Genomic DNA, 16,579 nt, shown 5'->3' with positions numbered 1-16,579 from the left:
TTTGCATGAGTATCAAAGGTTTTTGGCTAAATAAAAGTCACCAAGTCTGGTGATTACAGATCACTTTGGCCCACATAAGGTATGCCAACAAGAAAGATGGCCCTCGAAGATAAACCACGCTCATGCAAGTGTCCTCTTGACTGCACTTGGTTCCGACAAGGGAATGTGTGAACTGCACCAATAACCCATGCTAGTGCTTCTGAACTGCATAAAAAAAAGCTAAACAAGCAGACGTCATGTGGCAGTTGCAATATTTGGTTTTCAAGAACTCAAGAATTTTATAAAAGATAAGTATTTTCTCAATAAACTGTTAATTTCAATTTATAAATTGTAAAATTCAAATCTCACAGCAGAAAACCCATTTCTTAGACTGGGAAAAATAACACATTGTATGGGGGTTAAGGCAGGATATGTAAAATGTGCTAATGGAAGATTGAATAAATATTCAACTGGTTTGACAAAACTTCATAAATAAAAAAACAATGAATGATTTTCTAATTTTCTTCATTGATTCACAGGAAATACAGGTGCTTCAAAGTAGGTACATATATTTTTTATAAGCATACAATTTCAGGATAAAGGTGATGTAATCATCTCAAAACAACAAGTAAAATAAAAATGATAACTATTACAGTAAAGGCCCTTTAATCCAGCACATTCGGGATCACGGCTATGCTGGATTAGCAATTTTTCCCCTGATTATTAAGTCAATACAGTTTAAATGGAATACCAAATAAAATTTAATATGCAGTACAGCAAAATCTTGTTTAATCTACTTTCGATTAATTGAGGTTCCGTATTATCCGTATTACCAGTAAAGACTGTTGAAACATCTGCTTGAGGACCTAAAAAATAATCCAACTGTTGTGGGAAGCCTAATGAAAATTAACCTTCAAGAAGCCATTTACTGGTTAGGGAAATCATTGAGTGACATGAAAGAATCTACACTGAAGAAAAGCTGGACAAACATCACCCCGAAAATGATAATATTGGGTCAGCTGAAAACCATGACAATTTTCTTATTATGTATATCCGTGCTAGCTGAGATTTTGCATATTCAAAGCTGACGCGGTCCACATTAACTCTGTTAATCAAGACACTACTGTACAATCATATTTAAAAAAGTATATAGAAGTAAGCTGTCCTATGGCAAGAAAAAATAAACACGAGTGTAACAACTTAAATAAGTATCTGATATCACATTGTGTCAAGACCAACAAACGATCGAACCAACCAAAAATAATTCAAACACGAGCAGTTTGATCAGTGTCAGATTACTGACTGCGCCAAACTAAATAACGCCAGATTAAAAGAGAGCCAACTGTACACAGATCCTTGTTTAAAAACACACATGTGTTAACCACAACACATATTGCAGAGTACAATTTGTGCACAAATACACAACTTCACACTCGCCTATATCACAGCCTTTCAGCAATTAATCACGGGGAAAGAAAATGTAGGTATTGAAAAAGAAAAGAAACACATAAGCATTATTTCAAGACGCACTTTGCAATTTCGCCAATCAGTGCCTCGACACTTGCAATTTTGAGTGAGCACTACAAGCAAACTTAAACTCATGAGCTTTTAACCTGAAATATTTCCACCTTAAATTATTGAATATTGTGTAGAAACTAATATTAGCTGTGTTTACAGGATGAGTATAGCACACATTTTCAAAACTGGTTCTTTTTGCATCACTGGTCAGCCTATCCTGCCCAAGCTAACAGTACATGTAGCTGAGCTGACACTTTTCCGGGAGACCATGATGATTCTACTCCAGTACCTGCGAAGGGGACCTGTATTTATTTTACGTGAGTTCCACTTCGGCTTCTGTGAATACTAATTTTTGATTTGAATAGAATTTTGAATAGAATATCGCAATATTCACTACCATTGAATATTTTTGTAATCAAATGTTAACATACAATCAAATAAAAATACATGGAACCATTACGACGACGTGAGAAATACAGAAAATTTAAAAGAAAAAAATAACCATCAGTGCAGTTTCTTAAACTAATAATTTTTCAGTTCGAAAGTTGTTTCATTGATCTGGTTACATACTTAAAATAGAAATTTATTAATAATTTTAAATCATAATCATTGATTATTTGTTGAATATAAAACAACGTGTGAATAATGTTGCAGTGCAAGTCTAAATTTTTCAATAAATCATATTAACCTCATACATGTAACATTTTTTTTTAATAATTTTATTTTGTGAATATGTCCGACAAGGTGTAGGTAGCAAATAATTCTAACAATAATTCAATTTGAAATGATGATCAAATTATTCATTAATAGCGAATATCTTTGAGTACACGAACTGCAGAGATGATTGTTAGCAGTTATTAAACACTTCTACATTTTCTGTCCTCAAAACACACACCAGGGACAGGTAACGTTCTTTCGACCAGCACTAAAGGCTAAAATAAAAGTTTAAAAAAACTGCTACAAAATTAATAGACTTGCACAGTGAGCAGAGCTTTGGATGGAAATTCCATTCTCCTCAAGAGGTATTTATTCTAAGGCCATTTTCACAATTTTGAATTTTACTTATTGAAAGCTTTAATCTCTGGCTTGGAAGTGTGCAAACACTGGGAACAGAAGCGAACAAGAGAGCTGCAAAGAGCCATGCTACCAAGTACTATTGCCTGTCACACAGCCGAGCAGCGACTGACAACTGCCATGGCTGCCTGTTCCGATGATTGGTCATGACGGTGACTAGTCGCAGCAGCTTCACAGTAATCCCCGGTTTGTCTACGTGTAGTTCACACAACAGTTCATAGAAAGCAGCTCGAGGCATGAAGCAAGTGGTGCCAACATGGCAGCATGCAGCACACCACCAGTCGCTGAAGTTACATTGCTAGTCACGAATTATGCCAATGACACACACAATACCTACTATTTTCATTCAAATAAAAGTTCTGTAACTAACACAGAAGTAATATGGCCTCCAGTAAAAAAGAAAAGAAAAAAAGTATACGCCAACATTACAATTTTTGCTAACAACACCAACCAATAAACTATGAAAATACTTCAAATGTTGGAACACAGTATAATGACGTTACGAACAACAAAACATTACACAACAAACAATAATTTACTCTGGTTGAGGACTTGCAAGTGTAATGATAAGTAGCAAACAGAATATTCTTAAATTTAATTTAAATTTTAACTTTAACTGTACATAAGATTACAATACCAAACAAATTCCAATTTTAAGTCTTCTACTGCGAGGAACAAAAAAATCATTGTGCCGTGTATTAGGTATTTAGGCACGTTTTATTTAAAAATTTTGTAATCTTAAATATTTTTGGAAATATTATTATTTTTTTTCTCTCATCTTATTTTCTTTACGGCCAGGCCCTCAGCCTCTGTTCTCAGAGGCGAGCTGATTTTCTTTCCCAGCCTCATGCTAGGCTAGCATTCTGGCTAATATTTCTCCCGCCTCCAGGCACGTCGGAGCCGGTAACGTTATTTCTTCGCGGGTCTTCTTTTGCCTATAGCAGCTTGTGAAGCAGTGCTGAGCCCTGCTAACTCTGTCACGAATCGGTATAAGGTTCACTAGCAGCAAGACACGACAGGAGGATCCCGTGGGCCTTGTGTCCCACAGACCATGCGTTTTTTGAAGCCACCCCCCCGCCTGCTCACCCACCCTCTCTTCTCAGAAGTGGCTAGGAGCGACGACCGCTCGAGTGCGTTAACCGAATTCAAGGCCATCTCAGGCTTCACAGCCGCAGTTACGATTCTGCACCTTAACGACACCTAGCGACGGCTGTGGTAACTAATGCCACTGGTGAGGCGTCGGCAGCGCCGACACTACCGCGCTCGCGCGGAGGTAACGACAACCTCTCTCCCCTCCTTATGTCTCAGGCCGCTAGGTGGCACCACTGGTTACTCCATTACGCCCTAGCTTGACACTCTCGTCGGTCACAAGTTGATTTATTAGTACTTCCTCTCGCCACCAAAAGATAGCGCCTCAGTCGCGCAGTCACTCCAGTAAGATCTAATTTTTTTATGCCGGACACCTTCGGGTGGGCTCGATAATTTTCGGCTCAGAGCCTACCCCCCTCCCATTCTCTAGAGACCCCGCGCTTATGATATCCTGGTGAGATCCCGCTCTGAACTTACTTCGGTGCGCGCCTCCGGACTGACTGGTACCGTTTGTATCTGCGATCTTCTGCGAATCATCGACATCGTATATTATGTAGCCTTCTCAGACTAAAGGGATGGAGTCCCTAGCTAAAATTATTAACCAGTCAGTAGTTTAGTTGAATGTAGAGAAACTTAGTATTTTTATATAAATTATTTTTTTTTAATTAATCATGATGACTTCCGTGGCTACCGCGAATCGTGGTTCGAGTTTGCGGAGACGAGACGCCCTCTCCTGAGCGCCAGGACCAACACCCTGTTTTGGTAAGTCTTGACGTCATTCCCCCCCCCTTTAATTTCCCTCTATTGGCCTTTTGCGCCATTTAAGTATACTGTCTGGAAACAGGTCTAATTCTTTGGAATTTGGACTGTTGTTTCAGACAGGGTTCCAAGTTTGGGGCAACCAAAATCCTCTGCCAGAACCTCTGGAGTCGGTTCCTGCGCAGTATCCAACATCATTAGGCCTACTACCTTGATCACCGTCTACCTACAGCCCCGGGTGATACCCGCATAATTCTATCTTTTTATTCACGAACCCAAGATTAGTGTAACCCAGATAAGACAGCGGACAGTAAAAGGCAGTTCGAGGAGAAGAAATTTATATTATGTTTTGGAAGGACTATATGTACAAACTTTAAAGTTACCAATGTTAATTTCAGTCTTGTTGTTAAATATTTTAATTTTTGTTATACATTAAGGGCCGGCTCTATCGTAAATAACGTTAAGGAATATCATATAATAAGTGTAATTGTGAGTTATGTAAATAAGATCACTTATCAATGAAAAACAGACTTTACTAAGGAAAATTTAATCTATCAAAAAAAAAGAACAATGATTAATAAAATAAGGAAGTCTATAGACGTAACAGTTGTTTTTACTTATTTAATATATAATGACGATCCTTTTACTCCCAAGTATTTGTAGGGAGTCCCTAAATTTTCTTTGTTTACTCCTAGTGTCGCCTCTGTTGTTGACTTTTATAGTTATTAATTGAGGGCCTCAGTAATCAAAGCTTCCAAATCTTTTAACCTTATTATTTAATTATTCTTTAAGACACTAGGGGTATTACATCATGTACGCAAGTTCATTTTTGATGATTTATTATACCACAATTCTTTTAATAAAAAATAAAAAAACTGAACGCACGCTATCTCACTGAAGCGTTCCAAATTTTTTTTTGTATTTTGCACAGACTTCATAAATATTACATTTTAAAGTATCCCATGAATTGTTACATCGTTATATGGTACCAGAAACACAGCCTATTTAGTATTGTGATTAAAACAAGAATCAATCATAATTAAAATTAATTACTTCTAGCACTGCCCAGTGAGAAAAATAAACAATTTTGTTCACAAAACAGACAATCGTAATTTTATCATGCTAACATTTTACAAAATTGCTACGGCTCCTGCAGTTGCATCTAAACATAATCACACAAAACTGCAAACACTGCAACATGTTCACATATTAAAAAATTATTATTTTTTTCTTTTATTGATACATGTTACAATTTTTTCTCCTTTATATTATATATTTTTAAGATAAGAAAAATCACAGAAAACTATTTTATGAAAGCTACAAAATAGTCAATACCGACCATTCATTATAAAAACCAGATATACTCAAACTGTAAAAAAACTACGCACACTTTCCTAGTCAAGCCAACTTCTAAAATTGATTCAGCATTCAAAAATACAATTTTTCATCAGGTACCATCAGAAAACAATAAATTAACTTCTCAGCTACTAATACTGTAGCTGCTAGCTGTAGAATAACTGGGGAGGGTAACTATCATTCACTGCTTCTAGGATTAGAAACTAACAAACTATATTTAGGTAATTAATCAGCAGCAAGCCATTGAAATGAACTCTTTTCATTCGGCTCCCCAGATCAATGAAGTAATGATGTCACTTGTGAAATTAGTACCGTCACTGCAGCCTTCCAGATTCAATTCCGGATCGAACCAGAATCGTTTCCAAGCGGGGTAAAAGCGACAGACGTTGCAGTGAACCCGCTGGTTTACTCGGGGTATTCCCATTTCCCACACCAAATACAATCTGTCCCTGACCTGCCTCCCCTTACCTCATCCATGTAAACCCTGCCACAAGCCAGAGATGCACATTTCTCATTTCATTTGTTTCATTTTCAACTAACAAATTATTTTTAATGAAGTTGAACCTTTCCTTCACTGAAACATGGTTCTGGCACGTGTTTCCTGTATTCCTTACATACTGACCATCAACCCACACAATTGATTCCTGCTCATTTATGGGTCTAATGCTGCCAACACAATTAAGAGATCACACAAGTGTCAATGACACAAAAGGAATCATATTCAAACAACACCCCAGAAGCTATATACTGTATTATGATAACTATAATGTATTAATTAACCCACAACTACAAACAAGAGACCTTCACACCTGGCTGCTAAGAATTGTGACAAGATTTAGTAGACAGCATTCAATTTAAAAACTTACAGATTTATGAGTTTTTTTAATACTCTATTATCATTTATTAATAGCATGTAAGAAACTGTTCACATAGTATTATAGTATTATAATATAGTATAATTTTTATCCAAGTGAAAATGTCTCATCTATTGCCTTCACCATCATTTTTAAGGATGCTATGTTTGACACACAATCTCAAACAATGAATGTAGGCCTGTGCAAATAATCCTTTTTTTATGTGAAGCAAGTATTAAATCGAATGTTTAAATTATTCGCAAAGTCGAATCGAAATGTGAATATTAACTCGCGACGAAAATGTATTACACTTATTTGACAAAATAGAAGACTGAAATAGAAAAAAAAAGTTACACATTTGTAATGTTAGAACTCACCAAGTGAGCCCTATATATAACAACATTCACAAAAATTATGAAATAACCATGCATAATATCAATATTGAGCATTCATAAAAGCAAACAGAGCGCCTTCTTTTGATTTTTTAAGTAACCAATTTATTCAAGCAAAACATATACAACACTAAAAAAAATTATATATGGTCATGAGCATATCTTAGGCTTCCAATGTTTTTTTAGGCTTTGCGAATTTTCATGGCAGACGCAAATCTTTGCATAACAACCGAAGCTTCAAATAAAATGAATAACAAATTTCCTGGTGAAGTCAAATTGAATATTAAAAAGATCTTTGATTGATTCCCCTCAGCTTGAAGTGTCGCACAGGCCTAGTTGAATGAGGACATGTAGCAAACTGAGACAAGACTCCATAGAAAACACTGCATGCCAGTTTCACGTGCAAGCTTCACCCTTAATACTCCAGGGCTGTCTCACTTAGACATCTCGGCAGACCAGGTGTATAGTGCTCTTAAAGGGTGGATTTAAGAACCACCCAGGTTACACTGCAGATTTTGAATTAAATTTTTCAAACCATGAGGTCGACATTGCTTTACTGTTGCAACTATAAACTTCTGCCACACAAATATACTACTACGTAATTATTTTTCATCAATTTGTGCAGAAATTCACACTTATTATAAAAAAAGCTATAATAATAGATTAATTAATTCAAGAGAGCAAGTATTATACACTCACTTGTGCAGCAAACAATAACTCATGTTGTAAAAATAAAACATAAGAAAGATACTTAATTACCGACTATGTCGTCATCTGCACCAAAGAAGTGAGGGATAGCTCATAAACAGTTTAATAAATACATTTCTGTATACTGGAAAGTGTTTGGCACTATACTGGTTACTTGAATTTGATTTTACAATACACTAAATATATTTAAAAAAAAAAAATTAATTTACTCCACACAAACACACACACACATACCGTGAATATATAACAATGGAATGATGGTAGTCTTTCTCGATCTCACTGGGAACATTTCTGCACACATTATACACATTTCAAACACTAGAAATAGTTTCGTTGCACCTGGAACACTTGATAGGGATCGTACGTGCTCTGAGGCGGGAACACCGGGCGGTACTTCTGAAACGACGGCTGCAAGTCAGCGCGGAGGATCACAACACCTGCGGACAGTAAAGTGTTACCAAGATATGTGCTACCAACTACATACAAAGAAATAAACTTTGTTGTGTTACCACATCATGAATTCATGAGTGAGCAAAGCACAGTGTGGTATTGTTATTATAAAACTTAAGCACTGCTGAAACTACTGAAGGTGTGAAATAAATGATGACTAGGGACCAGGGGTGTAGCCAGGGGTTTTTTTTAGGGGTTCAAACCCTCCCCTTAGCACCAAAACTTTAATTAAATTTCTTATTCATCATTCAAACAAATTTCATATTAAAAATTAATAAAAAATTTTACCATTACAATATTATAATTTAAGTACCGAAAACTGCTAAAATAGCACCATTTTACACCTTAAAATCCAAATTTTTCCCGGGGGAGGACCCCCGGACGCACCGCTTTAATACAGGGGGGGGGGGGGGGAGAGAGGCCGTGCTTCTTAACACCCCCCATACAGAAATCCTGGCTACGCCACGCTAGGGACAAGATTATAGGATGAATTGCGATAAAATCGAAGTAACACCGAAAAGCAAGTCCAATCACCACCAAATTATATCATCTTACCTGAAGGATTGACTTTGACCTTGATTTTGGTTGATGGTGTTAGAAGCCCATAATTCACGTTTTCGTACAGATCCTGCAATAAGAAAAATATATATAGTTTGAATAACAGTCATCTAAAAACAAACACCTGTATTAGCATTTGGGATGGGCCGGCAGAATCCTCGAACCCTTAAGCCATAGAATCTCTGGTATTTTAAAGAGTTGAGAATCAAGGAAAAATATTTGAAAAAACTAAGAAATGTAGTAAACTCAAAAATGCAACACTGACAGCTCTTAGGTGTATTTGTTTCTCTTATTTTACCTATGCTATTAGAGTTTGACAAGATATTGCACCATTATGTAAATAATTATGGACAAAACATAGTTCATGGAACAAACTATTTCTTTGGCATTATTATATTTTTGACCTATATTCAGAATTGAAGGGCAGAATCAAGGTACTCTTTGTGATTCAAATTCGAGATTCGGACATGGGACGATTGGGATTTGACCAATCACTACTTAAGATAAGAATATTACTTTACCTGTAGAAGCTAAACAAAGATATAGGCACAAACTGGGAAACCATATACTTAAGAGTGTATACGATTCACACATGCATGATAAATTGTTACACAGTTCTAATGCATTTCGAGTAACATATAACATATAAGCCAAAGACAAAAGAAAATAGGGAAGTATACTGAAAACCATCCATACTTAACTTATTATAAATTTTTTAATTACTGTCAAGTAATTAACTACTGTGCTATTTTTATGAATCCATAGAAATAAAGGTAAGATAAAAAAAATCTAAAAATACATAAACGAGGAAATAATTATTATTACAGAAATAAAAATATATAAATGCTAAGCCATATTCTTCAGAAGTACTATTGGTATTTATAATTTTTACTATTATTAATATATATATATGTATATATATATATGTTTTTAAATGTAACAATTTACACCATGAAATAAGCTGTATTTGCCACAGCCTCTTAAGGGGCCCGCCTACCTGGTCACACACACGGTCAAAACTACTCAAGATATCCGAGTGGGGTATGTTTACGAAAAGCATTTAAGAGTTCGCTCAGGCCCGAAAAGCACTTTTAATTTTGGATCATGTTTTTAAACTGTATTTCTAGAAGAGTTAAAATGGCTGAAACGCATGTTTTCAGAGTAATTTTTAGGTGTAAAACAAGTGGTACAGATTTTTGAAAGCACTTAAGGGAATTGCATTACACCTTTATCTTCATTTCCCCGTAATATAAAAATATGGTCACCGCACAAATTTCACAGTTATCAATTGATGACGAGAAGACTGCGTGCCAGTTCAGAGCCTTGAGCTTAGGGGCGATACCGCGCTAGAAATACCATCGAGCGTCGCGCTTATCATCCCACCTCACTGACACACATACACCCCTGACGAGGCGGGCCCCTTAATAAACTTCAACAGCTTTTGCGTAGAGAAAGGACGTAGAACCAAATGGTGAACAATCAGTAAATCACTTGAGTGCAGTGAGTCAGCATCCAGACTGCAAGTGAAACCCGTCACCACAAGACCACACAAGCTCGGAGCGCTGACGTCAGACAGTGCAAGCGTGACGGACGGCGGTACCTCGACAACGTAGCCGCCGGGGTAAACCAGGCCCAGCTCCTTCAGCGTCACGGCCACGTCCGAGGGAGTCCCGTCCGTCCGGCGGTTCAGGAACGCCACGGCGTACGAGAAGTAGTTCTGTTGCACCGGAGTAATGGGACGGGCCCATATCTCAATGCCGTTGTGCTGGAAAAAAATTAATGATGTACAGAATAGTTTATGATTTGGTAAACCATTATATGAAATATTAAAATTTAGGTGGTTTTTATTAAGCTTCTGCGAATCCTGGTTTTTTTTATGTGTAACATCTTAACTCTCGGTATATAGCATTTGGTAGTGAGTATTTCGTGAATGGAACAAAAGTAAATTGGAACAACAATGTTTGAAAACGATGATGCCATCTGTGGCGGATGGCGCGAAACCAAAGTTCACAAATACAAATGGAAAATTTATAACATTAACTGTTTAATGAATTTTAACAAAATGGGAAGTATTATAATAAATTTTCTTGTTGAAAATCAAGTCCAAAGCCGGGGTTTAGTATTTCTTCAAGACTTTTTCGCTTTTAATGAAGCCATTTCATTATACAGTTTAAAATTTTGGTCTGCTAATCAAATGATTCAATAGTCAACTATGCAACTTCAAATTGAATATTATGCGACTGAGTTTTGATAATCAACAATAACTATATAAGGAATTTTGAAGACCTTATATGTTATACTGAAGTCATGAATATTAGTTCTTAAGACAGAAAATTTTTCAATTTCGTTGTAGGCAATAATGCAAACTATTTTATGGTTTTACTTAATATCCAATTTTATTTTTAAAACAGAGGATTTTGGTGTTATTCTTTTTATTTTTATCGAAGCTGTTTTGTAATACTTACTACAAAAAATAGTGGTAATATTTTTGTGTTTCATTTTTACAATAAAATAATTTGTACTAAATTGGTATAAAACAGATACATTTAGAACAAAAATAAATTAGCAAGAATTTGTGGTTTAAAAGTGATTTAATAAGGGATGCACAATAAAATTAAATTAGTTTTTCTGATCAATGTACTTAGGTACAAATTGTTTGTGCGAAAATAATGATACTCCTTGAATATCAAACATTAGAAGTATACTTTTTTTTTACGATTTGAATTAAGTTTTTTTTTTCAAATGCTACTAAATTCCATGATATATGTAAGTTGAATTTTGGTGCTATTTGGTGTATTAACCTCATGTCAGTGTTATGAGGTGTTTTTTTCCGTGTAAGGAGAACATACTTTCCCCCTTTTTTTTTTTTTTTAAACCTATCTATAATTATATTCAAAAAGATGGTAATAACCTAACTTAACCCAACCCAAACCAACCCAACCCAGGTTAGGTTAGGCTAATGTTTTTTTAATTTCCTACAATTTGCTCGATGTTGGCGCTTTTGACGCATTTCTGTGGCAGTTACGGAATGGTAATGATGCAGTTCGTGCGCTGGTGTAGGCAGGGTGGCTTCAAAGAATAAAAAGTACATTTAAAGGACTTGTAAAAAATTTTATCCCCCCCCCCCCTCCAACTCCAGGAGATATTCTTATTTTTTATATATAGGAGCGGAGGCCCCCTGGCCCCAAATTATTTTCCAAATAAAATGAACAATTTTTTTCAGTCGAGTTTTCCAATAAATAATTTATTGTGATTCTCTTAGTATTTAAAAAACATACATAAATATAATCGGAGACAAGAATTATATGAATTTAAATTTTAGTGTTCATTTTTTTTCCGAAGTCTCTATTGCGGGGGCCCTCCGTTTGTGGAGGCCGCGGGGCTTTCGCCCCGGTTGCCCTCCCCTAAATCTGGCCCTGTATATATATACATATGAATGAATCACGTGGATCCACCGTCTTTTCGAGGTTTTCCGAGACTTCCACGCAGGCACAGCACATTTGTTACGCACTTCCGTTTCACATATTTACGAAATCCCTCCGGCCACACGCCGCGCGCCGAGAGCCGAGATGGTTACAAGCGCGATGACTACCTTGTAGATCCTGCGACCTTGGAAGCCCAGCGGGTCCTGGTCGACAGCGATGATCTTCTTGTTCTGCAGGATGGCCTTGTACTCGGGCCGGATGGTGCGCAGGTCCACGGACATGAGCAGGGGGGCCGCCAGGATCGCCCACAGGGCCATCTGCGTCTTGCACTGCTCGTAGCTCAGCCCAAAGTTACCGATGATCAGCTGTCGGCGGGAGGCGGGGAGAATAATATAACACAAACATTTCAAAACGCATCCCAAGCAAGGTTTACGTCGAGGGAAAAACCATGAAAACCCACGAAGTGGCTTGGCTTCTGGGTTGTAGCCGTGTTCTTGGCGAATGATTCACACCGACGTTTCGGTCGACACTGCAGTCGCCCGTCGTCATCGGGGAGCAGAGTAGGTAACTCTGCTCCCCCATGATGGCGACTGCAATGTCGGCCGAAACGTCAGGTGAATCATTCGCCAAGGACTCGGCTACAACCCAGGAGCCAGGTTACTTCAAACAATGGGCCGTGAAAGCCTGCGAACGTTATTATGAAAACCTATGTCTTGGCAAAATATAGCAGTGTTTTGCAAAGCAGAAACCCCATTATTGGTCCACCTTGATCGTGTCATAGCACATGTACAATAATTTAATAATATATTAGTGAGCAAGCAGTCTTCTTGTCCCTGATACCTATTTACTGCTCTAAATTTATTAACTATGCCAGAAGTTGGGTAAGAACCATCACTGCTTCTTTCTCTGAACGACCCAATAATGAAGGTTTACATAATGTAATTTAAAAGTAACTAGTGATATATATGTCTATTCTTGTAATTTTATCCCATGTATTCTTTCATTACAAATCTAAAATCAATTACTTAATTTTCAGCGATGAGTTCCAATTCAATTACTTAATAACTACTGAAAATATGACAGTCAAAAAAATAATATGAAAAAAAACACATATAGAATATTAATTGACCACTTAAAAAAAAAATAAAAAATAACAGCTCACTTTAACAACCTCAAATATAAGACCACTTTGAATTTCAGATGACCTCGAATATAAGATAAACTGGACAAAAAATAATGCCTTAAATACAATATGCCCCAAGCTATGCTATTATACTAGATTAAATTTTATTTTTTACAACATAAGTATTTTAGAGGGTTTGAAATATTTATGTGATTCAGATAATTTTTTTAAAAAGCTAAAATACTCAACAGTATGAAGGAAATATTAAAACATAGCGATTTCTATTTCACTACCTATGTATTTTGTTGAACCAGAGGTAAGATGTAATATGCAGGCAGAAAATAAAATTATATGGGTAAGTAAACAGTCTCTTCTTAATTATTAGCTAATAATTGATTTATATTTTGAATTTTGTTTGAATTCAAGATTTAAACATTATACTGGGAACTTACCAAATTTGGTACGTATTCTTTGTTCCTTGAAAAAAAAAAAAGTTCTACAATTAAAATTAATATAATGTTATACCTATGGGCAAAAGTAGAATATATTATGTAATTTGAATTAAAGAGTATTGAATAAAACCAAAGTTCAAAGAAAAGATTTTGAATGATAAACTGAAACTATTTTAAAGATTAAAACCACTATCTACATTTCTGTTCATTTTATTTGACATGTAAGTTAATCTATAAACTATGAACAGCAATACCTGGGCTCTACATATTTAATGGTTCTTAATTTTTGAAGTGAAAACTTCTTTAGCAGCTTTGAGCGATTTTTGGTAGGGGCAAAACTAATCGGTTCGCGTTATCGACATGCTAGTGATAAAATACCAAAATCATTTTCTTACGTACGTTTGACATATGAATGATGTCAAATTACTAGGGCTGTACGGGATAGGTAATTTTGGTTCGGGAAAAATTCGGGCGGGAAGCTATGATTTCCCTCGGGAAACGGGACGGGAACGGGAATTATTTAAAAGTGCAATATGTATCCAAGCAAATTTATTTATTTCAAAAATGGGCTATCAAAACCATATAATTTTAACTTTTAAAAGCCATAGTATTAAAATAAAAATTTTGAAAAAATAAACAATACTATGAAATGCCTCCATTTTCGTGTATGAACACTAGTTCCTCTGTATGTTCTGAGGAAAGGGACATACGCTTGGGAGATACAATGTTCCCAGCAGAAGAAAACACACGTTCACTTGCTGTTTCTGTTGCAGGGATGCCTAAATACTGCATTGCAACTTTACACACGTTAGGGAACGCATCTTTTCCTTTTTCTCTCCACCACTTTAGGGGATCATCACTTCTTTGTATAACAGGCATACTGAAATAGCAATCAGTTTCTGATGACATGATCTGGTTACTTGATTCGCTCTCAGCAAGTTCGTCAAAAACACTCCAGAGAGAAGTAGAACTCTGTGCCAACTCACTGGTACCTGCAGTTGTTACTGAAAGAAAAAGAAAAACCACATTCTTACACAATGCTATAGTGGCTTTTGTATAAATAAAATAACTAGGCCTACAAATAAATTAAACAATACCTGGTTGTGCCGTTGCCTGTGTGATTTCTTTTACTTTTTTATCCAGGTGGTTACGTGCCAAAAGTTTTTCTTCCGTTGGAATTACAACAGCCTTAAACCTCGGGTCTACTAACATTGCAGTATAGTATGGCTCTTTTCGATCGTAGCATGGAAATCGTGCTTGGAGAGCCAGAAGTACCTCATTTGCAAACTCCCATCCCTTTCCATTGGTGTTGATGTAGGCCTTCAGACAATTTTTTAGAGAAAAAATGACCGGAATGACCATTGATGCTGATGGTGAACGTTCACCACAAAGTTGGGTTGTAGCATCATACAATGGTTGCAATATATTAATGTAAGAGTCAATAAGGTTCCATTCACTCAACTGCAGATTGTCCATGTTCAGTGTTGGTAAGTGACGAGAAAGAGGTATCTTGTTGTCAAACAATCTCTTCAGCATTAAAAACTCTGAATTCCATCTAGTCTGACAGTCTTGAATCAAGTTTAGTACCGGCAGATCTAGTTCTTCTTGAATTTGATGCAACTGTTCAGTTGCTCGCGCACTGTGTTTGTATCGTCCAACAATCGAACGTGACTTTTTCAGTACCTCTTTGATCTCACATGTTACTTTAACAGCATCTTGCAATACAAGCTGCAGTGTATGTGCAAAGCACTGCAGCTGCGTAAACTTAAGTTTGCATAGTGAAAGTCCCAACTTAAGGTTTCGTCCATTATCACTCACAATGTACATGTCCACTTTGTCCCCTGCATTTTCTAAGTCCCATTCATTGAAGCACTCTACTAGTTTCTCACTAATTGCTTCACCAGTGTGTCCACCAGGAAAGCTGTAACACCCTAAACAGTACTTCTTCATGTCGAAATCTTCAATAAAATGACATGTCAGCGACATGAATGCTTCGTTGCTAGCAGATGTCCACAAATCACAAGTGAATGATAAAGAAGCAATTTTGGATAAACTTATTGCATTGGCAATATGTTCAGACATTTTTGCCTTTGTTTTGTTGTACAGTTCAGGTATTACTCTTCTTGAAAAAGTGTTACGAGATGGCACTGAATAAAGTGGTTGAGCTATTTTAAGGACTTTTTGAAATTTATGATTTTCCACTGTACTGTATGACAACATAGCATCAGCTATCCATTCCCCAATACAGTTCGTCAGTGAAATGGCCCTTTCATGTGTTGAAGGCCATTTGTAAGCTTCGTCTAAGCGAAGTTGCTTCTTTGTTGGTTCTAAAGTTTTTTCCCCAATATTTCCGCCTTTCCGTGTTGCTTCTATCTGTTCAAGTTCTTTTTTCAAATTTGGATGTTGCATCAGATGTCGAAGCAACCCAGATGTGCTACCAAAATTGGTTTTTAAAACCTTTTTGCATTGTTTACACTGTGCAGACACATTATCTGGCATTTTTTGGTAAAAAGACCAGATAGGAGTTTTTAATTTGGTGTGGCGACTTTCCATGATGAAATTCACGTACGTAAACACACACACCTTATGTAAAAAACTTCACACTAAAATACTCGCCAACACAGATAATATCACAATGCTTTTAAAACCGGAGTAAAATACATTGAATATCTTGTTCTGTAGAGAAAGGAACCTGAATCTCTGGCGCTCGGCTTTGTGTGTGGAACAGCATCGGTGACAAACTTTACGATATGTAAATATTTAGAAATAACATTTCACCACAGTTTCTCTCAACGCCTATCTTTGCTTTCACCGTCGTTTGTCCTAAACACCAAAATTATGA

At 36.4% G+C, this 16,579-nt stretch overlaps 1 protein-coding gene across 5 annotated transcripts in view; it reads right to left on the bottom strand.

Annotated features, from left to right (window-relative positions):
* Positions 1-487: 487 nt before the first annotated feature.
* LOC134534230 (alpha-N-acetylgalactosaminidase) overlaps positions 488-16,579 on the bottom strand; it is a 61,205-nt gene continuing 45,113 nt past the window's right edge. For all 5 annotated transcript variants that reach the window (XM_063372501.1, XM_063372502.1, XM_063372503.1 and 2 more), the window contains exons 7-10: positions 12,330-12,527; positions 10,338-10,502; positions 8,735-8,807; positions 488-8,166 (exon numbers count right to left, since the gene is read on the bottom strand). In XM_063372501.1, the coding sequence (XP_063228571.1) occupies positions 8,048-8,166; positions 8,735-8,807; positions 10,338-10,502; positions 12,330-12,527 (555 nt within the window). In that variant the 3' untranslated portion in view covers positions 488-8,047. The remainder of the gene's footprint in view (positions 8,167-8,734; positions 8,808-10,337; positions 10,503-12,329; positions 12,528-16,579) is intronic.

Source organism: Bacillus rossius, chromosome 7, assembly GCF_032445375.1.
Source record: "Bacillus rossius redtenbacheri isolate Brsri chromosome 7, Brsri_v3, whole genome shotgun sequence".
Taxonomy (NCBI): domain Eukaryota; kingdom Metazoa; phylum Arthropoda; class Insecta; order Phasmatodea; family Bacillidae; genus Bacillus; species Bacillus rossius.
Note: the sequence above shows the minus strand (reverse complement) of the source record. Positions and strands in the feature narration are given on the sequence as shown.